At 31.1% G+C, this 24065-nt stretch overlaps 1 protein-coding gene across 1 annotated transcript in view; it reads left to right on the plus strand.

Annotated features, from left to right (window-relative positions):
* Positions 1–24065, plus strand: part of LOC126879271 (cyclin-A2-like) — a 132600-nt gene that overhangs the window by 89504 nt on the left and 19031 nt on the right. The window contains exon 3 of the mRNA XM_050642347.1: positions 13283–13489. Coding sequence (XP_050498304.1) covers positions 13283–13489 — 207 coding nt within the window. The remainder of the gene's footprint in view (positions 1–13282; positions 13490–24065) is intronic.

A 24065-nucleotide genomic window follows, 5' to 3' on the forward strand; every position in this document is an offset into this window, starting at 1 on the left:
GCTTTGACAGGTTACAAGATTTCTCATACATATTGACAAATTTAATAGACCAAAAGTGAAGTCTACAAAAATACTTTAAATATACTTACTATTACAGTAGAACGTCGATAATCCGGACGTCAAAAATCCGGACCGTCAATAATCCGGATTTGTATCTAGCAAAAATATCTGATCCCTTTAAAATAAATTAAGAACTTAGGTGCGAAAAACGAACCTCTACCGCAGTTCAAAAATATTTTACACATTTTTTAAAAGCCCAAATAATGTCTGATGTTTTTTACTGTACACATGCTGCTATTATAAATTAATTACAATACAGTGTTTAAACATAAAAAAAGTGTTTTGATTAATTTCACCTCTATTTTTAGACACTTTACTGTACAAGAGAAAGCATACAATTTTAAAACGTTTGTTGTACTTTAATGTGTATACTGGCTTTTTTTAGGTAATTTCGATATTCCGGATAATTTGATAATCCGGATGGGGTCCGGTCCCAACTAATCCGGATTATTGACGTTCTACTGTATTATAAAATATCTTAAAATGTCTATATACTGATGTGATCTTGATTATTGATATGAGATAATATTTTTATATGTCATTTAATTTAATCAATGCATTAATAATAATCTAATTAATTTACCAGATCACATATCAATATGTTTTCAATCTCAGGGCTTTTTATAAAATTAATTACTTACTTACGTGGCTTCTAAGTATTTCTCAATGGTTCCTAATCGGGATAGGAAAGAAAAGAGTAAAATAATAACACATATGGGTTACAATTGTAATCAAAATATTGTTTATTTTATTTAAATGGCAATCACTGCTTAATATTTGCTGTATCTTATTATTCTTAAACATAACATTTACACATGGGAATCTTATTTCCTTTTGGTTTCCAATTGAAAGTTTTTATTAACATTTAACTATTATAATTTATTAGCAACAATTCTATTTAAGTTTGATGAAGCTTTTCTGATATTATTGATTATGTTTCTTCAATTTTAAATGTGGTATTTAATACGAAAAACCCATACATTCATGTCCAAACAAATGAGACTGACCTTTTTCTGGTGAACTGAGAATGTCTTCACACAAAACCCGTTTCCTGCTATCCTTGGCTGCAATCAAAACCTCGTCCTGGCTTCCAGTAATGTTCTCCTTTGAAACTAGCTCGTATAGCTCTCGTTTCCTGCTTCTGTCGCGATGCTGTGTTCTACCTTTTTCGAAACTGCAATCAGCTACCGGGAACTCTTGGCTCAAGGAGGTTCTTTTACTCTCAACCTGGCCTACCTCTCGTTCCACGATAGATACTCCACACTCACGGAACTACACCGGCTTTCTCACTCTCCGTACACTACCGTCTACTACTGGACTTCACTTCTCGACAGCTCAAAACATACTGATCTCTATTTGTCATTCATTCCCCTACTTTCTAAATATCCCTTCCAGATTCACAAATCAAACTTCCACCACCAACTCTCATTCGCAGTATTCCTCAAAACCAATTTTTAATCTTTCTAAATATGCTTAATGGATTTCAAAAGAAAAATAGTTAATTCCCATTCTAAAATTACTTTCTACTAATTACAAAATTTAATGATCTATTATCTACTTCCACTAAGTCTTATTTAGCATCGGCTAATGATCGAACCTTCCGCGAACAACGATAATGACCTATTATCGATTTCACTTGAGTTTTATTTTAAGCGCATTGTCCCGAGTTTTGTTTAATCACTTCTTAAAATTAAATATAACAATTTGTTGTATACAGGTTGTTCTAAATTTATATGCCCGTGGTTGAGAAAATTGAAAATATTTTATATTAAATTGAATTTTGTCTATAATTATCAAAATTTAATTTTCATATCAAATAGAAATATAACAATACATACATATCTTGAAAGATTAGCAACGAACTACATACTGTCTATGTGCGCATGCGCCCGGCATTTATAAAAATTCCCTCTCGATCGTAAAGAAGTACAACTTCAAAAATAACAGGTGTATAGTTTGCACAGGTGCAAATAAAGTTAGGCAATGAAATAACAAAGACAATAACTTTATTGAACCTACTATGTAACTTGAAAATTCTTCGGCCAACTGTTTCTATGACCGGAATTCAATAGTACCAACACTCCCGTAGATAACTGAATAGTCGAAAATCTCTATAAAACAAACTTTGTTTCCGGGACTTTTGACCACGTTTTCAACATTTAATCTCACTGTGGAACGCCGGCGCCGCAATCCATTGGAGACCTTACAAAGATAGAAAATCAATAGGAAGACCCCAGCTGAGGTTGGCAATCATCATCATGGCTTTTTTAATTTTTGAGGCAGTAGCTCTAAATAGAGCTACTGCCTCATTGAGCTCCATCCAAACCATTCTCTCAGGTTCTTCAGCCATGAACTACGTCTTCTTCCGATGCTTCTTCTGCCACCTATCTTTTCTTGCATTATGAGTCGCAGGATGCTATATTTCTCGCCCCGCATCACATGCCCGAGATATTGTAGCTTTCTTTCTTTAATTGTAAGTTCAGCTTCCTTCTTTTTACCTATTCTTCTAAGCACTTCATTGTTCGTAACTTTATCTACCCAGGAAACCTTCATAATTCTTCTGTAGGTCACAGGCGTTAAGTCGTCTTATTGTGTCTAGATTTAACGTCCATGATTCCACTCCCTAGTATAGTACACTGTATACGTAACATTTTGTTATTTAGCTATTGGGAACAGCTGATATGGGTAAATTTTTTTGAGAAATGACGATAATAAAACATTTAGGAAATCTGCCCAGTGACATATGCCCGATTTCACCAACGATACCTAAATATTTAAGAATTACCTAAGTGGGTTTAGGTACTTCCTAACTCTAAAACAGATTTCACCATACGATAAGAATTGCCTAAACCGCTTAAGCATTATCTTACGTTAGGATACGGTTTTCGATCTCCCTAAACTTTAGGTATTACTTATCGTTGACAGGTCAGGTTATATTTTTACAATTTTGACTAATGTACTTGTGACGTTTGTCACTAATTTGCTTTTTACCTTAATTTTTCTGTTATTCTGTAATATTAGGTATATTAGTTGTAATTTTGTATTATCTTTCATATTAATAATATAATATGTGTTGGAAAATATAGAAAATCATTTTGAGTTTTTTACAGGTCTATTGACAAAATTATGTAGTCTACCTACTAACCTAACAAACTAATGTTGTGTTGCAAAAACACATTCACGATATCACTAAAAGTGTGTCATTAAAAATCAATAATAAAATGAAATTTTCAACATATTATTTATTTTAAAATTATTTCATTAATGACAATTCAACTAACTTTAATTTTTCGTCATATGTGAAGTTTACAACTCTTTTCTTTTCCTCCATTTCACTGGAAATATACAAATAACATACAAGACTATATTTATTATATTTATACCAACTTATTTCACAAATAACTAACTACTAAATAAAATACAAAACTGAATAAAACCAAATTGGCAAAAAAAAAATAATGACAAATAATCGAAAAAGTAAGGAAATGCCATCTTATTCTTCATTTTATTTATCAAAAATAGTTCAAACGTACCCTAGGAAAGAAATTCCTAGATAAGCAGTTCTTTTAGTTATGAAACGCTATTGTTTTTAAGTATTGACTTAGGAAGTTCCTATCGATAAGAATTACTTAATAAGGCAACTGTTTAGGTATCGTTGATGAAATAGGGCAATAGTCTAAGAGAAAAATAGTTTTATAAAAATGTTTATTTATTATTAGCTGCTCATTGTTTTTATTTACGAAAATCATTGATTTGTATTTGTTAATACGTATTTCCTCTTATCTCTTAGATATAAACACTGAAAATTGTGCAATAAAATAAAGTTAAAATTCAAATACCGTATTTAGAACAATTTTAAAGGTGAACTACTAACGTAAAGATAAAAAACAACAATAAACTAAAAGTTTACTAAGAAATCAAGCAAAAATTAGGTTGGGTTAAGCAGATAACCGCGAAATAATCATTCAGTTGGGGCTCAAACTGACCAATTTCAAAGCGCTATTGCCTAACTTACAAAATATAAACGGAAGAGCGGAAAGTAAGATATATTAGACAAAAGCGTCATTACAAAAAAGTGCTCTCTCAACACTTTATTCTCAATATTTATCGAGCTTAGTTAATTCATTTCCGTCAATATTTCCCAAGTTCTAAAATTTTCTTTATCCATCTCTTCGAGATCTACTTTGAGAATGCATTTTTCTTATGCACAAAATGCAATTATCATCTCCTGGAGATCAATTTGCTTCACAAGTTTCCTAACACTCTCTTGAATCGAATGCAAAAAGTTACAGAACAATTTTAGTCCAGGGCCCATCTGTTTTGAGATGGACGTTGAGAGGTGACTCAAGTTTTTTTGCAGAAATTGCTTGAAAATAACTCAAATAATAATATTTGAGTTATCCCCCTCTCAAAAAGGTCCGGAACATTGTTTAAATAATCAAAATGTCAAAAAATGAAGGAAAAATTCGATTTTTTTCTTCGTCTTTTGATTATAACTTTAAAAGTATTCATTTCCGAGAAAATATGTACTGACATAAAAGTTGTGCAATTAAATTTCCTGCAATATAGAATTGGTTAGAAATTTAAAAAATAGTCACCCTTGTTGCAAAATAGCAATAATTGCGAATAAAATATACAAAAACAAGTATTCGCATTTTACGTTTTTCAACCATCTATGCTACGCCTAGCACCTTCATATTTTACCCAGAAAAACTTTATGATATAGTAAAACAACACTGTAAATCTCATTAATATCGGTTTAATAGATTTTGCAAAATAAATTTTGCAATCCAGCTTTCGCAAAAAAGAATCATTTTTTAAAAATACAGTTACAAAACTGAAAATAAAGCAGATAGCAAGTTGAAATTTTTTTTACTTATAGAAGTGTACTGTACCTTTCATTTGCAATTTGTAAAATTAAAATCGATTAACTACCACGGCGTCGGGAATTTTTCTAAATAAACATTAATTATTGGTGCTACGCGCAGGACAGCGGTGTTCGATTCACAGTTGATTTCCACCAAAATTTCTTCCAATCTTTATCTAATATATTATTTTCTTACTCTATATTTTGTTGTATTTTATTATTTTAATTCCACAAAAATCAAACTAATTTTATTATTGTTTGTGAAATATTGTTTAAACAATTGCATATGTTTCAAAATAATAAATGTTTATTCTCTAAGTTAAAATATATGAACAAAGAAAGTTTTTGCTAAAAAAGTGTTATTTCAAAGGATAGAGTATGTGTTTTTATTTTGCAATAAACAAATTTATTTATTTATATCAACATGTAATAAAAATTAAAAAAAGGTCATTGAAATGCCCAATTAGAGCAAAATATCCGCTGTCCTGCGCGCAGCACCAATAATTAATGTTTATTTAAAAAAATTCCTGACGCCGTGGTAGTTAATAGATTTTAATTTTGCAAATTGCAAACGAAAGGTACAGTACACTCCTATAGGTAAAAAAAATTTCAACTTGCTATCTGCTTTATTTTCAGTCCTGTAACATTTTGAAAAAATGAATTTTTTTTGCGAAAGCTGGATTGCAAAATATATTTTGTAAAATTTATTAAACCGATCTTAATGAAATTTACAGTATTATTTTATTGTATCATAAAGTTTTTTTGGGTGAAATATGAAGGTCCTAAGTGTAGCATAAATGGTTGAAAAACATAAAATGCCAATACTTGTTTTTGTACGGTTTTTTTCGCAATTATTGCTATTTTGCAACAAGGGTGACCATTTTTTAAATTTTTAGCCCATTCTATGCTGTAGAAAATTTAATTATGAAACTTTTATGTCAATACAACTTTTCTCGGAAATGAATACTTTTAAAGTTATAATCAAAAAACGAAGAAAAAAATCAAATTTTTCCTTCATTTTTTGACATTTTGATTATTTAAACAATGTTCCGGACCTTTATGAGAGAGAGGATAACTCAAATATTATTATTTGAGTTACCTCTCAACGTCCAAATGTACTAATATTTTTACAGATGGATATTTACAGAGGTTTTGGGCTTTTTAGTGCTTCGTTGATTCGCTTATAGGGCAATTTGAGAGCCTTGTCTTCTAGTACTAGTACATCAACAAATTGTAAGACAACACTAGCTTTCAAACCAAGAAGTTTATATTTATCGTGAATAATAGTATACGAACCAAACCACTCCACATAACATAGTATGGAGCTATAAACTCATATAAGGTAACTAAGATATCTAAGATATCTCAAACATTTAAGATATCTAAGATATCTTAGCGACATTGTCAGATAAAATCGTTGAATAGTTGTTGATTTAGAATACATTCAATATTATTTTAATAAACATGCATTTTACAAGTGACTAGACTGGTGCTCATGTATGGGTGTGAGACGTGGACTCTGACCCAAGCAATTGAAAGAAAATTTAGATGTTTTAAGAGAAAAATCCTCAGAAGAATCTTTGTACCTTATCATGACCCTAATAGCAACCAATACCGAGTGAGAACAAATGCTGAGGTCAAGCAGATGTATAGGGCGAGCGACGTAGTCCAAAAAATTAAACCTCAGCGTCTAAGATTAGGTCATGTCCATAGACTCCCTAATAACCACCTTGCCAAACTGATCTGGGAGGAAGCTCTCACAGGAAGAAGGCCCTTAGGACGCCCACGAATGCGATGGAGAGACAATATATAGTCAGATTTAAGAACAATGAGGCTATCCACTGACCCAACTATCATGGACGACCGTTCGAGATGGAAGCGAGTTGTGCAGTCAGCCAAGACCCCCTCGGGTTATATTGCTACCAGAAGAAGAAGAAGAAGAAGAAGAAGAATATTAGAAGTGCCGTGAAAATTAGAATATTAAGTACACAATCCCGTGGAATTATATTACAATGTTTTAACATTATTTACGCGAAGGAAACAGAAGGACATTATACTTTGAAACAGGTAACAAGTAAAAAACATAAAAACCTTTGAAACCCTATTAATCTGGCAACGTCGCGTTTCAATCGGTCTGACCTTGGCGGTTTTAGATATTTTTGTCGACTTGAGTTTTGCGCATCGTGATTAATGAAGTAAAAGGTAAAATTTAAGACGTAGAAAATATTATTTTATCGATTTATCTATGATAGGCCTGGATCCTGCGCACCAAAAAAAGTTTATTAACAGCAAGCTGAAACTTTGTTAATAGCTTAACGATGTCTAGTAGGACAAACTTTGATGTATGGGAACACTGTAACAGGGGAAGTTTTAATTGTGGAACGTGTCATCCTGACAAGTTTATGATTGTGAAAACTAGCAGGTTGTTTTTAAGTTAATTCAATAGCAAACTTTATACAGGGTGTTTCATTGGGAAAGTAAAATACGTTAACTGTAGAAAGAGAACACTTAGGCGGTCTCAAAAATACCATACTTAATGGGTCTTACTTCATTAATAACAAAGATACTGTGTGTTTTAACAATTTGGCCATTTTTGAAGTTATACTTCTTTAGGCGCGATTGAGAGTAAAATTTCATAATACTGCGAGCATGCGCACACAGACAGGCGTTTAGTTGCTATCTTTCAAGTTATGTATAAGTATAGCAGTGCAAGAAAAGAACATATTTGTGTTTTTAGTAAATATAATATTTATTATAATTTTTGTGTCTTTGGATTTGTCTTCCTCAGGAGTAAGATGAGTAGTATTAAAACATTTTATTGTATATTTATTATACTTCACCTTGTTTGTTTGTTACCGTGAATTGTCATTAGGTACGTCCGAATCGATACAGACACAGTCCTCGTAGCGTATTTGGTATAGCATTCGGCCAGAGATCGAGAGGTCTTGAGTTCGAATCCGGAGCAATCCTATACTTCTTTTTATTTTTTTGAAAGCGATAAGCACAAAATTAGTTTGGTGTTTAAAAAAAATTAAAACAAAATGTTTAAAGTATATTTATTTTTAAGAAATCATATATAGGCCAGGGTAATAAGACAAAAATATACCCTGTTCGTGACACTTCAGCAGCCAGGGTACTGAAGCGTTTTTTCGACAAGTAATACCTATAGGAACAAATTGTAACTATTTCCTGCGTAGGATCTGGCGGCCATTTTTATTTATAAACAATTAACTGTCAAAAAATGACATTTTTCCTTTTTTTCAAATCAATGGAAAACACCGAAACTTATGAGTTTTTTAGTACAAATAACTTTGAGATTATGGAAAAAGCTTTAAAATGACATATTACAAAGTTTGATATACTCATTTATTGTTAATATAAGTGCGAAAAAAGGTCGGAATTGCAAAATAGTATATTGTGCAACAAGTGCAGAAAGGTACTAATTTCTCACGAGTTTGAAAAGTTGCGGTACGAGCGCAAGCGAGTGCCGCAATTCAAACGAGTGAGAAATTACCTTTCTGCACGTGTTTCACACTATACTTTTTCTACAAGCACAGTTTTTCCTAAAAATAAAAATCACAATTTCCAAACGACGATTAATTATAATAGGTACCTATGTGATAAATTTTAAACTGTATTTAATTAATACCTACTAATCAATTTAAATTTCTTATACCTAAATAAATTGCACAGAAATCAGTTAAAAAATTAATGCACTTCCTTAATTTGTTTAAATTTAAACAATTATTACACATTATTGACATTATATATATGCAGTCACGTATTTGCACAAAACCTACTTCATTCGACGTCTCTTGCACAGGTTGCTAAATCCTTATTGGTTATTTGATAATTATAAAATGTTTAATAAGAATAAAATTGTAAAATAAAACAGTTGTAACATCCATAATTTAGTTTCTATGCTATAGTTAAATATAATAATTGTCTTATAGGTTATATATTTGTCTAAAGTTTAACCACGGATGTAAACAGAATATAACGTTACTCAGAATGCGGTATTCCACGGATGTAAACAGAATATAACGTTACTCAGAATGAGGTAGTCAACTGTGCAGAAAAGAACTTTGCGGCACAGAAACGTCACTTTGCGGCACAGAAACGTCACTTTTCTGCACACTAATGTCAAATATCTTATACTGTGAGAAAATATCAAGTTTGCTAACATAAAACCGTGCAGAAAAGTGCACTTTGAATAGTGGTTGTAGAAAAAATTAATTTCGCAATATCTACTGTAAAAATTAGTGTACAGCTTTGAAAATTTTGTCATATAAGGGCTCTTTGGTGCTTAATATGTGATAAAAATTTCAAAGTGATTCATTCAATTGTTTAAATTTTATTCAAATTGTTTATCCCAGAGAGCATTTTTTTGCAATAACATAATTCAGAAAAAAATGGCGTTAGAACAATTCCACACATTTCAAATGGAAGAGCATGAGCTATATTTTCCTATTGGTTTAAAAAAAGTGAATAAAAAATGCATTTGTTAGTAATAAATAATTATGCAAAAGTATCGTAAATCTTTCCTTATAAACTTTTTGGATAACTTTTTAAAAAAAATTAACTTTTTTACCCTGTTTTAAGTGCACAACTACCAAGTAATGTTATCTATATCATAATTGATAAAAAATTGTAATAAATATGTATAATTTTTTATATAACAAAATAAAAAGTTTATAAGGAAAGATTTACGATACGTTTGCATAATTATTTATTACTAATAAATGCATTTATTATTCACTTTTTTAAACCAAGTTGAAAACATAGCTCATGCTCTTTCATTTGACACTTGTGGAATGGTTCTAACTTTATTTTCTTCTGACTTATGTTATTGCAAAAAAAATGCTCTCTGGGATAAACAATTTGAATAAAATTTAAACAATTGAATGAATCGCGTTGAAATTTTTATCACATATTAAGCACCAAAGAGCCATATGACAAAAATTTCAAAGCTGTACACTAATTTTTACTTTTTTTAAATGAGTATATCAAACTTTGTAATACGTCATTTTAAAGCTTTTTCCAAAATCTCAAAGATATTTGTACTAAGAAAACCATAAGTTTCAATGTTTTCCATTGATTTGAAAGAAAGGGAAAATGGAAATAGTTACAATTTGCTCTTATAGGTATTACCTGTCGAAAAAACGCTTCAGTACTCTGGCTGCTCGAGTGTCATGGGAAAAACCTTATTACCCTGGACTAATAATAGAAGTATAACTTCTTACGTGCGTACAAAGTACACACGCATTCTTTTTTTATTTGGTTCATAACTTTTTAACCACACTGTAAAGTTTTATATTTGACACTAAAATTTAATTTAAGGTGTACAATAAATTAATTTATTTGCAAATAAAAAATATTGGAAAAATGTTTCGATCCAAAAACAACACAATGTACATTAATTTTTTTTTAAATAGATTTTTCAGTTGAAAAGAGGATGAAAAACTAAATTTAGTGGTATACTTTGGATTTTCGGCAAAATGATTTTTCTGGTCAAATTTTGAATTTGAATTCTGAAATTATGTGAATTGCGAGAGCTCTAAGTAAAAAAAAGAATGTGTGTGTACTTTGTACGCACGTAAGAAGTTATACTTCTACTACATATTATGTGATTTTTAAGACAATACCAAAAATTTTAAAAAATAAAAGAATAAAACACACACATACACATTGAAAAATGCCACAAAGAAAAAATTATTTCTGAACGATATTAATTGTTGGCAAAAATTTTAAATACGCATTTTCTGAAAGAAAAAATTATATAAAAAATATACTTACAATCATAAAATGCATAAAAAAATAAAAAAATAAAAACTTGCATCGGGAATCGAACCCGTGAACTTCGCTGCGCTTTGATTCGTAATCGAAACCTAGACTCACTCGTCCAATTCCACATTATTTGTCATGTGGAAAAATAGGGTAACTGAACGTTTTACTGTTTGACAGTTGTTTTGAATATAATTAAATTATGTAGTTTAAATTTTGTGGAAGAAAATATAAAAATATAACAAAACAGTAAGAAAACAATATATTAGATGAAGATTGGTAGAACTTTTGTTGGTAATAAATTAAGTATGTAAATCAAAGCATTACATACCTACTAGATAAATAAATCTACCTACGCCAAAAAATCATAATTTAAAAATAAAAATCGGACCTAATTTAAATGTATTATTACAATATGATTATAATAAAAACTACTTACCAAATTAGAATGAGTTTTCCTTGTCCACAATAGTCCAAAAGTCCAAAAATGTAGGTATATGAAAACTATTTAAAAAGGCAGTATAACTATTAACTAACTTTGTTTGGTTTCCCACAAATTTCAAAACGCAACAACCATAAATAATCAAACTATTGTACGTACAGCTGTGCCACAGCCGCCATATTGAATAATTTTTGACATGTCATTTGAACATCCAATCAGAACAAAGTTATAATGCGCATGCGCCGGGATCATAGGTTTTAACATATAAAAATTCACCCTCATATCGCCGGTAAAGAAGTATAACTTCAAAAAAATGAAATACAGCTTAAAACTTATCAACCGCATTGTATATTGATGTTATATTTAACACACCAATATTCTTTTAGGTGTCCAATCAATTAATTTATTTACAATTATAAAAAATCCAGGTCCGGATTAAAAAAAAGTTGTATAAATTTACCGATCTAAAAAACACCCTGTATATTAAATTTTTTTAAAATGGATTTTGCATTTGAAAAGGGGATGAAAAACTAAATTTAGTGGTATACTTTGAATTTTGGGCAAACTAATTTTTTTGGTAAAATTTTGAATTTTAATTCTGAAATTATGTGAATTGCGAAGCTCAAAGTAAAATAAATTCAAATATGACTTAAATTTAATTAATACCATGTTATTTAATCTAATTTGGTAAAATATTAAAATTTGCACACATAAAAATAATTTTTGATGGTGGTAATTTTGAATAAGTAGGTTTAGTTTTGAATAAGTAGTTATTATGTTGCAAATTTTCGCTGTTTTGCTATAATTTTTAGATACTTTGTTGATTAAAGTGATGTATTCGTTTTCTTTATTGACCCTTTATTATTTATTCATTATTTAAAGATAACTATTCGCCATAAACTATTTGTCACACATAATAAAAAAACACTGAAATGTTAACATTTTAAAAATTTAGATTAAGTAAATAATGGTATTAATTAAAATTAAGTCGCATTTTCATTTTTTCTACTTAGAGCTCTCGCAATTGACATAATTTCAGAATTCAAATTCAAAATTTTACCAAAAATATCATTTTGCCAAAAATTCAAAGTATACCACTAAATTTAGTTTTTCATCCTCTTTTCAAATGCAAAATCCATTTAAAAAAAATTTAATGTACAGGGTGTTGTTTTTGGGTCCGAACATTTTCCCAATATTTTTTAATCCGGGTCTGGATTTTTTAGAATTGTAAATAAATTAATCGATTAAACACCTAAACGAATATCCGTATGTTAAATATAAAATACATATACAGTGCGGTTAACAAGTTGTAAGTTGTATTTAAATTTTTTTCTACTTAGAGCTCTCGCAATTCACATAATTTCAGAATTCAAATTCAAAATTTTACCAGAAAAATTATTTTGCCGAAAAGTCAAAGTATACCACTAAATTAGTGTTTTATCCCATTTTTAACTGAAAAATTCATTTTAAAAATTTTTTATGTACAGGGTGTTGTTTTTGGTTCGGAAAATTTTTCCAATATTTTTTAATCCGGACCTGGCTTTTTTACAATTGTAAATAAATTAATTTATTGTACAACTTAAGGAATATTTGCCTGCCAAATATAAAATAAATATACAGTGTGGTTAAAAAATTATCAACCAAATAAGAAAATGGCAAAATAGATAAAACACCCAGTACCTTTGCTATTAATGGAGTAAGACCCATTAAGTATGGTATTTTTGAGACTGCCTAAGTGTCCTCTTTCTACAGGTAACGTATGTTACTTTCCCAATGAAACACCCTGTATATGAAAAAATGTTTGTTAGACAAATATGTTGGGCTGGACATTTTAAAAGTCCGATACGCCGACACGTAGAACATGTCAAATGACAGAAATTATGTTGGTGATAAATAGCAGTGTGTAGTCTGACGTTCGAAACCTGTAACCTGTTTCACAATTAAAACTTCCCCTTTTCCAGTGTTTCTATACATCAAAGTTTATCCGACTAGGCACCGTTAAGCAATTAACAAATTTTTAGCTTGCTAATAAACCTTATTTTTCCCATGACCAGGCCTATGACCAAATGGTAATTCTTGTATGACAATAATCATAATCAGTATGTATTCAATGCATGATTTGTTTTTAGGAGATATGGACGTATTTGCTCAATTTAGAACAGCAACTGCCATTGCCACAGCCCAAGTTTATGGCGAAGCAACAGGAGATCACTTGGGATTCGAGAAGTATTTTGGTCGACTGGCTAGTGAGTGTGGCTGAAGAGTACAAATTGGCGGACGAAACGTTGCACTTGAGTGTCAACTACATCGATAGGTTTTTAGGTCACATATCTGTGGTAAGCTGATATTTTTATAAGATATAAGAGAAATAAAAATATACTTACAATAGTTTAATATTACCTTGGACGACCAGTTTCGCATAGGTACTACAATTAGTTATGCATCTTCAAGTCTCCAGTAAGGTAACTAAACACTACAAATATAAAATATCCAGAATTAGGGTACTGTCATTATAAATTGTCCGGAGTGCCAATAGTGCTAATAGCCTGCCAAGAAAAATAAATATTTTGACCCCAAAATTAGTTTATTTACAAAAACGACTAAGACGTATCTATTTTTAAACGCTTTTCTTTACTTCAATAGTTGGCATCAAATTTTTAGACGTTAATTTGACTGACTTTTCTTCAATGCAAATATATGAAAATTTTCAGACATATGCATTCGCGGGAACAATACACGAATAGTCAATAAATTTTTTTTATGTTTAATAATTGTTTAAATAAAAAAAAACGATTTTAATGGAAAATGCTTAAATTCTCTTGTTTTTACAATGTAGAAACTTGAAACTTTTACGGATTGTAGCTAATGATATGAACTATACATAATTTCACTTTTTACGTTAATTGTTTACGTTATGCTTCATAAATAAACAATAAAGTTTTAAATTTTGAACGCTCATGTATTTGCTTATATATAAATCGGCGTTTATTCGTGTCAAATTTCAATACGATACGAAACAAAACTTTCAACCAAAACTCGAATTAAAAAAAATCGTGTTTTTATCGTAGTCTTAGAAAAACCACCAGTAGAGACGTTTTGTGCTACAATTAACATTAAAATTCGTTTTGTCGTATAGTGTTAATTAATTAAACGCTTTTCTTTAGTTCAAATCGTTTGGGTCAAATCTTTGCACGTTAATTTGACTGCCTTTGCTTCAATGCAAATGACTAAAAATTTGCAGACATATGCATTCGCGGGAACAATAGAGGAATATTCAATAAATTTTTTTTTATTAATTCTTTAAATAAAAAACTATTTTAATGGAAAATGCTTAAATTCTCTGGTTTTTTACAATGAAGAAAATTGAAACTTTTACAGATTGTAGCTAATTATATGAACTATACATAATTTCACTTTTTACGTTAATTTTTTACGTTATGTTTCATAAATAAATAATAAAGTTTCAAATTTTTTGCCGATTCCGACTACTTTTTATGTTTATACATCATATGTTTTATATACATATTTTAATAAACATGACGATATATTTTAATGTTTGAAAAGTGTAGGGGGGTACAACGGCCTCGTTAATTCAGATGGACTTACCCAAGTTTTTTTTATGTATTTTGACCCGTAGAACCCGAATTTTTTGGGTAACAGTTGATCCGGATGTCGATAAGATTGTTATAGACCAAGAACTTGAGGAATCAAATAACAGCGATTTTTGGCAAAACAAAACAATATTTTGTATTTTTTGGGTCATTTTAAGCAAAAAATATTTCTACAAGTTTTTTAGTAGGATGCACAGTTTTCGAGATAAACGCGGTTGAACTTTCAAAAAATCGAAAAACTGCAATATTTAAACCCGAATAACTTTTGATTAAAAAATAAAATAGCAATTCTGCTTAGCGCCTTTGAAAGTTCAAGTCAAATTATGTCGGTTTTGATTATTTGCATTGCTAAAAATTTATTGTGTTATTGTTAAACAAAGCTACAAACAACTAGTGCGTGAGTGATGTTTCTATGATTTCTCATTTAAAATCGAACGAGTAGGTAGAATAGGTACTAGTGCAATCAAGACTATTTCTACGTTACATGCGTTAAAACGCATGTAAAAGCACGGGAAACCCTACGTGTTTATAGCTTTGTTAAACAATAAAAAAATAAATTTTTACCAACGCAAATAATCAAAACCGATATAATTTGACTTAAACTTTCAAATGCGGTAAGCAGACTTGCTATTTTATTTTTTAATCAAAAGTTATTCGGGTTCAAAAATTGCAATTTTTCGATTTTTTTAAAGTTCAACCGCGTTTATCTCGAAAACTGTGCATCCTACGAAAAAACTTGTAGAAATATTTTTTACTTAAAATGGCCCAAAAAATACAAAATATTGTTTTGTTTTGCCAAAAATCGCTGTTATTTGATTCCTCAAGTTCTTGGTCTATAACAATCTTATCGACATCCGGATCAACTGTTACCCAAAAAATTCGTGTTCTACGGGTCAAAATACATAAAAAAAAATTGAGTAAGTCCATCTGAATTAACGAGGCCGTTGTACCCCCCCTGGCGACAGGACTAAAGACTAAAAAGTAAAAAATAAAAAAATATGAAAAAAATTTTTTAAGAAACGCTTTTCTTTAGTTACGAGTGACTAAAATTAAACATATTATAAAACAAAATCAACTAAAAAGCAAAAAATAAAAAAAATTGAAAAAAATGTAACACATTCGTTAAAGAAAAGAGTGGTGCGAAAACCGTTTATTCGATGAAAACGCGTCACGCTATTCTTTGACGAATGTGTTAGATTTGATCAATTTTTTTATTTTTTGCTTTTTAGTTGATTTTTTTATAATATGTTTAATTTTAACTAAAGAAAAGCGTTTCTTAAAAATATTTTTTTCATATTGTTTTATTATTATTCATCTTCGGGTTTGCCACATTTTGCATTGGCATCATCGAAAGATCCACTTCGTCTTCGTCTAACACCTTCTTTCCTTTTGTTCCTGTCATTTTCTTTGATCTCTTCTATTGTCGAATTGTTATTTTGTTCTCTTTCCTTGCTTCTACTTTACTTCTGGATTGCTGCCAACCTTTCTGATCTTTCATCTCTAATATCATCACAGCTACCTCTATTATAGCTTCTACTATAATATCTATCTCTGCTATAATCCCCTAGCATCTCTTCTATTCTGATTTTGTTTTTCTTTGCTACTGTGTATCTTCCTGTCGTACTTATCCTTTGAATGAAATTCTTTTTTGTCCTAATTCTGTTAAGCGTGATTCTCACTACTAGATCCTTTTTTCCTCAAATTAGAGTCTTTTTCTCTACTTGTTTTATAGGTATGTTGATTTTCTAGATTTTATGTATTGTGAGCTCCTGAATCATCTGAAAAACCTTGATACTTTTTCATACTTCTGATGATAATTAATAATTGGAAGAGTCGCTAGAAGATTTAATATTTTTCTTTTTTTTTTCTTCGTCACCTTATTTTTGTGTAGGCATGATTCTGTCCGTTTTTCAATGTACCTCCAGTAGGTTGTCATTCCATCGTTTTTGTGATCTTATCACTGATCGTTTTCCTACTAGGTAAGCATCTCTCGCCGTCCTCAGTACATTATTTGTTATCATGCAGCTTTGCATTCCATTCTACTTTTTTATTTCTTATCCATTCCTTGATGCTTTCCACCTTGTATCTCCGTCATATATCTGTAGTTTTAGCTCTGTCCAAAGTGTCTTACGATTGATTTTTCTAAGGGTTTTAATCTCTGCTATTTCTAGCATTCTTTTTGTCGTCCCTGAGTCCGGTCGTGTTTCTGCCAAGTGTATCATTATTGGTCTAAGGACTATTTTGTAAATCTAACTTTCATTTCTTTCGGATATATGTATTTCTCTATATTATTTCATTCAGTTAACTTACTGCTCTATTTGTTCTATTTTCTTGATCTCCCACTTCTGTTTTAAGCTTTCCTTAGCTAGATAGTGTGATGCCTAGATATTTAAACTTCCATCACTTGTTCTATTATCTGACCCTCCAGTTTTAATTTACATCTTAGTAGATTTCCTCCAAACATTACCTGGAGTAATTGTGAGGTCCAACGAATAGATCTGCGGATACCACAGCCGGCCTCAAGATCTCCTCCTTCTTTCCAAGAAGGAACAGTAATTTGGACGAATCAGTGTGAACGGCCAACAAATAGAAAAAGTAAAAACATACACCTACCTTGGTACGAACGTCAATGAAAATTGGGACCATTCCCTAGAAATCAAATCTAGGATCGAGAAAGCAAGGTGTGCATTTCCAAAAATGGCTACGTCCTACGCCAGTCAAATGTCATGATTTATCAATACCCATAAAATAAGGTTACTACGATGCTATATCTTTCCTATACTGTTGTACCGAGTTGAGTCGTGGACTATTACAGACGCCACTTGCAAGAAAATTAAGGCTTTCGAAATGCGGCTTTATCGTCGAATACTGAAGATATCTTATAGCGATGACGTTACTAACATGGGTGTTTTATTAAGAATACAAAAAGAAGGAACTCTTAACCACGACAAAACTAGCCAAAATAGAATACCTCGGCTATAATATAATAGGGAACAGCGAGATATATGGACTGCTGCAACTAATTTAACAGGGAAACGTAGAAGTAAAAGAGGAAGGCGAAGGTTTCATGGCTGAAAAATCTACGTACGTGTTTTAACACAACAACTACAAATCTCTTCAGAGCAGCAGTGTGCAAAGTACAGATTGCCATGATAATCACTAGTCACCAACATCTGAAACGGATAGGTGCTACAAGATGAAAAAGTATTTATTATATTAGCCCTTCATATCAATATTATACGCATAATATTACATTTTTGAGATTAATTAGTAATGATATACAGGGTGTCCCGAAAAGAATTGTCATAAATTATACCACAGATTCTGGGTTCACAAATAGGTTGATTGAACCTAACTTACCTGTATACTGTGTATACAATAGTGCACACAAAAAAAGTTACAGCCCTTTGAAGTTACAAAATGAAAATCGATTTTCTTTTCATATATTGGGAACTCTTTTTTATTGAAAATGGACATGTGGAATTTTTATGACAGCAACATCTTAAAAAAAGTTAAATTTGTGTACCCCATAAAAAATTTATGGGGGTTTTGTTCCCTTAAACCCCCCCAAACTTTTGTGTACGTTCCAAATTAATTATTAGTGTGGCACCATTAGTTAAACACACTGTTTTTAAAACATTTTTGCACCTCAGGACTTTTTCGATAAGCCAGTGTTTATCGAGATATTTTGAATATTTATCGAATCCACCACATATTTATATACAGTGCGTCCATAAAGTAACGCATAAATTAATTATTTCGTAAACCGGCGACATTAAGGAAAAATCCCGACACAGGTCGATTTTTATATTTAAATTCCGATTTTTTGACATATATATCATACTAGTGACGTCATCTATCTGGGCGTGATGATGTAATCGATGATTTTTTTAAATGAGGATAGGGGTAATGTGATAGCTCATTTGAAAGGGTATTCAATTCTCGATTCACTAATATAAACATTATCATAATTATTTATACAGGGTGTCCAAAAAATTTTTTTTTGAATTAATTTTATTGACATAAAAAGAAGAATGTGTGTAATTTATTTAATTCAAAATACGTTTTACTGTTGACAGAAAACAGGAAAAAATGTTTATTTGACAAATAAATATTGTTTTTCGCTTAAATTCAATGTTAAAGCTGCCACCCACCTGTCTCTTGACAGTTTGAACATTTCGTTTAAGCGAAAATCAATGTTTATTTGTCAAATAATTTTTTTTCTGTTTTCTGACAGTAGTAAAATGTATTTTAAATTAAATAAATTACATATATTCTTCTTTTTGTCTCACTTATTTTAATTAAAAAAAGGTTTTTTGAACACCCTGTATAAATAATTATGTTAATGTTTATATTATTGGATAGAGAATTGAATACCCTTTCAAGTGAGCTATCACATGACCACTATTCTCATTTAAAAAAATCATCGATTACGTCATCACGCCCAGATGGATGACGTCACTAGTATGGTATGTATGCTAAAAAATTATAATTTAAAAACAAAAATCGACCTTTTTCGGGATTTTTCCTTAAAGTCGCCGGTTTACGAAATAACGAATTTATGCGTTACTTTATGGACGCACTGTATGGTTAAGTACGATTATAGAGACATGTTAATAATCTGCAAATTTATTTATAATTTACATCTTTATGTATATTTTGAAAAAGAAGCCATATCTCGATAAAAGGTGACTCATCAAAAAAATACTTAGAGGCAAAAAAGTTTTAAAAACACTGTGTTTAACTAATGGTACCACAATAATGAATTAATTGAAACGTACACAAAAGTTTGGGGGGTTTAAGGGATCAAAACCCCCATAAAATTATTATGGGGTGGACAAATTTCACTATAATTTTGTTTTAAGATGTTTCTGCCATAAGAATGATACATGTCCATTTTCAATAAAAAATCTCTAATAGTTTTCGATATAGTCCTGTCGCCAGTAGGGGTACAACGGCCTCCTTAATTCAGATGGACTTACCCAAGTTTTCTTTATGTATTTTGACCCGTAGAACACGAATTTTTTGGGTAACAGTCGATCCGGATGTCGATAAGATTGTTATAAACAAAGGACTTGAGGAATCACATAACAGCGATTTTTCGCAAAACAAAACATGTTTTTGTATTCTTTGGGTCATTCTAAGTAAAAAATTGTTTTACAAGTTTTTTCGTAGGATGCATAGTTTTCGACATAAACGCGGTTGAACTTTCAAAAAATCGAAAAATTGCAATTTTTGAACCCGAATAACTTTTGATTGAAAAATAAAATAGCAATTATATTTACCGCATTTGAAAGTTCAAGTAAAATTCTATCGGTTTTGATTATTTTCATTGCTAAAAATTAATTTTTTTATCGTTAAACAAAGCTATAAACACATAGTGATTGAATGATGTTTTCAATGCATTTCTAATTTGAAATCGAACGAGTAGGCGCGCATACAGAATTTCTACGTATATTACGTCCATTAAAACGCATGCATTGGGCCCGGGAAAACTATGTGTTTATAGCTTTTTTTAACAAATTAAAACTTAATTTTTAGCAACGCAAATAATCAAAACCGATAGAATTTTACTTGAACTTTCAAATGCAGTAAGCAGAATTGCTATTTTATTTTTTAATCAAAAGTTATTCCGGTTCAAAAATTGCACTTTCTCGATTTTTTTAAAGTTCAACCGCGTTTATCTCGAAAACTATGCGTCCTACGAAAAAACCTGTAAGACCATTTTTTGCTGAGAATCACCCAAAAAAATACAAAAAAATGTTTTATTTTGCGAAAAATCGCTGCTATGTAATTCCTCAAGTTCTTTGTTTATAACAATCTTATCGACATCCGGATCAACTGTTACATAAATGTTCTACGGGTCAAAATACATAAAAAAAATTAAGTAAGTCCATCTGAATTAAAGAGGCCGTTGTACCCCCCCTGGCGACAGGACTAATATATTGAAAACAATCGATTTTCATTTTGTAACTTCAAAGGGCTGTAACTTTTTTTGTGAACACATTTGTACTAAGGTAAGTTAGGTTGAATCGAACTATTTTTGACCCCAGAATGTGTCAATAATTTATGACTTATATAATTTATAATTTACGACCAATCTTTTCGGGACACCCTGTATAAGTAGAACAGGGCATTTAGCACAAAATAAATTGATTTAAATGCATCCAAAAGTACATAAATATGTCAAAAAATGTGTATTTATTTTATTTTCCGCAAATCGCCAGGAAATTTTGACATTCCTGTCAAAATTTCTTGAAGAAAAAGTCAGGACTTGCTTACTGTAAGGAAATGTCATTTCCTTACTGTAAGGAAATGATATTTCCGTACAGTTGTTAGTGTTCTACATAAATGATAGAAAACACATTGCTATTAAAACCTTGTAAATTACCTTAATCATTAAATTTTCTTTATCTGGAGCTTCCTAAATAAATTTTTCAATTTCTTCCTTCGTTAAAATCTTAGATTTCTTTGCCCTATAACCTTGAGCTTGCCGTTTCAATAAAGAACGAAGTTTTGAGTATGTAGATATATCTACATTGTGTTTAAGGGCAAGGGTTGACTTCAGCATTGAATAATTGGCCCATAATGTTGAAGATTTCATCTTTAAACAAAGGTCTAGGAAGTATGCCATTACAACATTTTCTGAGAAAGAACTCGTATTTTTACTCATGCGATAATCCATAAAACGTCTGTATGCATTTTCGTACTTTTCTCTTGATTTCTTTGGCAATAATTCTAATGAAGCAGTATTCACTGCCTCAACCAGCTCTGGAGGAGTCCCAGGAATGGAAATTTCATCATCACTTATCATTTTACTTTCGAGAACACCAGCAATTAAATTTATAAGCGTCAAGTTTGACAATTTAACCTCAATACGTTTCCATAGTAACCCAAGTAATTTTATTAGGAATTTCAAAGCACCATTTATTTGGGAATAAAATTATCGCGTTTTTTTTTAAATCAATCAATATCTGTCGAATTTTAAACGATTTGCGGAAAAATAGTATGTTTACCTCGTAGGAAAAGCCACATTCCTGGACTCTGTGTTGCTAAGTCTCGGCTTGCGCCTCGACTTCACAGTCGTCCAGGAATGTTAAGCTTTCCCTACCCGGTAAACAATGTACTATTATTAAGCGCAACAGGCCTTGTAGGCCTAGGGCTAAAATGTTTACATTTCTGATTACATAAATAATATAATAAATAACTTAGTATAACTTACATAACTTATAAAACTTGTAAATTTTATTTAAATACACTTCAGTCTTTTTATACACTCCTTCACCACCTCTCTCCATCTCCTTCTGTCCAATGCTAGTTCTTTCCATCTCTCAATGTTACTTTTCTTTAAGTCTTCATATACACTGTCCTTCCATCTTTTCCTTGGCCTGCCTTTCCTCCTCTTTTGTATTGGTCTTCGTGAGAGTACCATTTTTGGCATTCGTTTACTTCCCATTCTCTCTATGTGCCCCAAGTATCGTATTCTCCGTGCTTTGATCGTCGTCGTAATCGTTGGCTCTTGATATAGTTCTTCCAATTCTTTATTGGTTCTTCTTCTCCACTGACCTTCTATTTTCACAACTCCATATATTGCTCTTTGCATTTTTCTTTCCCATCTTTCTAATAGGTCTGTTTCTGACTTTTTGAGCACCCATGTTTCACTTGCGTATGTTACTGTAGGTCTGATAACAGTCTTATAAATTCTTATTTTTGTTTTTCTTGATACGTATTTGGATTTCAATAATGTGCGTAATGCTCCATATTTTTATTTCCTTTAGCTATTCTTGCCTTTATCTCCCCTTCTTCATGACCATTTTCATCTATTTTGGCTCCCAGGTAAATAATTTCTTTGGCTCTTTTGAACGAGTATGTTTTTTCTCCATCTATTTGTACTATGATGTTATTCTCTTTTTCTTTTTGGATCTCTCCCATTATCATATACTTCGTCTTTTCTTCATTTATTTTAAGTCCGAATTTTTTGGCTTCCGTTATTATGTTTTTCATTAACTTTTGTAGTTCTTTTTTGCTTGTTGCTAATAGCGTCAGATCATCTGCAAATGCTATGCATTGGTGGCCGTTTTTAAATATCGTTTCTTGCATGTTTATTCTGCTTTTCCTGATTTTCTACACATTTCCAAAAAATGTGTATCATGAGCCAAATTTTGTTACTTATTTAGAACCGACGACCGGAGCACCTGGTGTCCAGATTCACTGCTAAGGCACAGTCATCTGAAGTTTCGAGAATTTTAGGCACTAAATTGATGCAAACTTACTTTAAAAATTTTAAACCTTACTTTTAAAGATTACTTGGAGGTATTTGGGATCGCTGAACAAGAATATGCCATCAGAACCAGGCCCCGGTGCACCTCGTGACCAAAATCCCTCCAAACCCCAGAAGATAACATGCCTTAGCATAGACCTTGAGCACCAGCTGATACAGGGGTCGGTTCTGATGGTGTATTCGTATTCAGCGACCCCCAAAACCGCCTAGTAATCTATGTTCATGCATTTAAGGCCAAAACCTTCCAAATTCTAGAAGATGACGTGCCTCAGCAGTGATCGTGGGCACCTGGTGCTCCAGGAGTGAGTTCTGATCAGGCGTATTCGTGTTCAGTAACCCTAAAAAACCCCCGTTTAATCTGTTTGCATCAATTTAGTGCCGATAACCGTCGAACCTCCAAATAACGTGCCTCCAGTGGCCCTGGGTACCAGGTACTCCGTAGGTTGTTTCTGATGGCGTACCTAGTCGTGTTCAGTGACCCCAAAACTCTCCGAATAACAAAATCTGGCCCTTAATATGCTTATTTTGACATGTTTATACACTTTTGGATGCAATTTATACACTTCCAAACGCAATAATACATTTCTACCAATTCTTCTATAGTAGACTTTTTTCCTGAAATCATTCTGAAAACTCGATTTATTCGGGTATTTTTAGTGCTAAATAGACAAGTCGAAAACGGCGGGTTCGTTGGAAAAAATATTCTGAGATTTTTTTGCATAATCACATTTTGTAATACACCCCAGAATAAGGTTCAAGAAGTCGCCCACTAGAAAAATTTTTTTTAACAATTTTTTTAATCAAATTGCAAAAATCAATATTTTTGACCAGTACAAATTTTTGTTAGGTTTTTTGGACCATTCTGGATAAAAAAGATATCGTAATTTTTCTCTAAAGTTGATGGATTTCGCGTTATAAGTAATTCAAAATTTGAAAAACGCGAAATTGGCCATTTTTAAACTTAATAACTCGGTTAAAAATTATTATTATGAAAGTCAGAAAGTAACTAAATCAAAGTTT

The sequence above is a fragment of the Diabrotica virgifera genome, chromosome 1 (genome assembly GCF_917563875.1).
Source record: "Diabrotica virgifera virgifera chromosome 1, PGI_DIABVI_V3a".
Lineage (NCBI taxonomy): Eukaryota > Metazoa > Arthropoda > Insecta > Coleoptera > Chrysomelidae > Diabrotica > Diabrotica virgifera.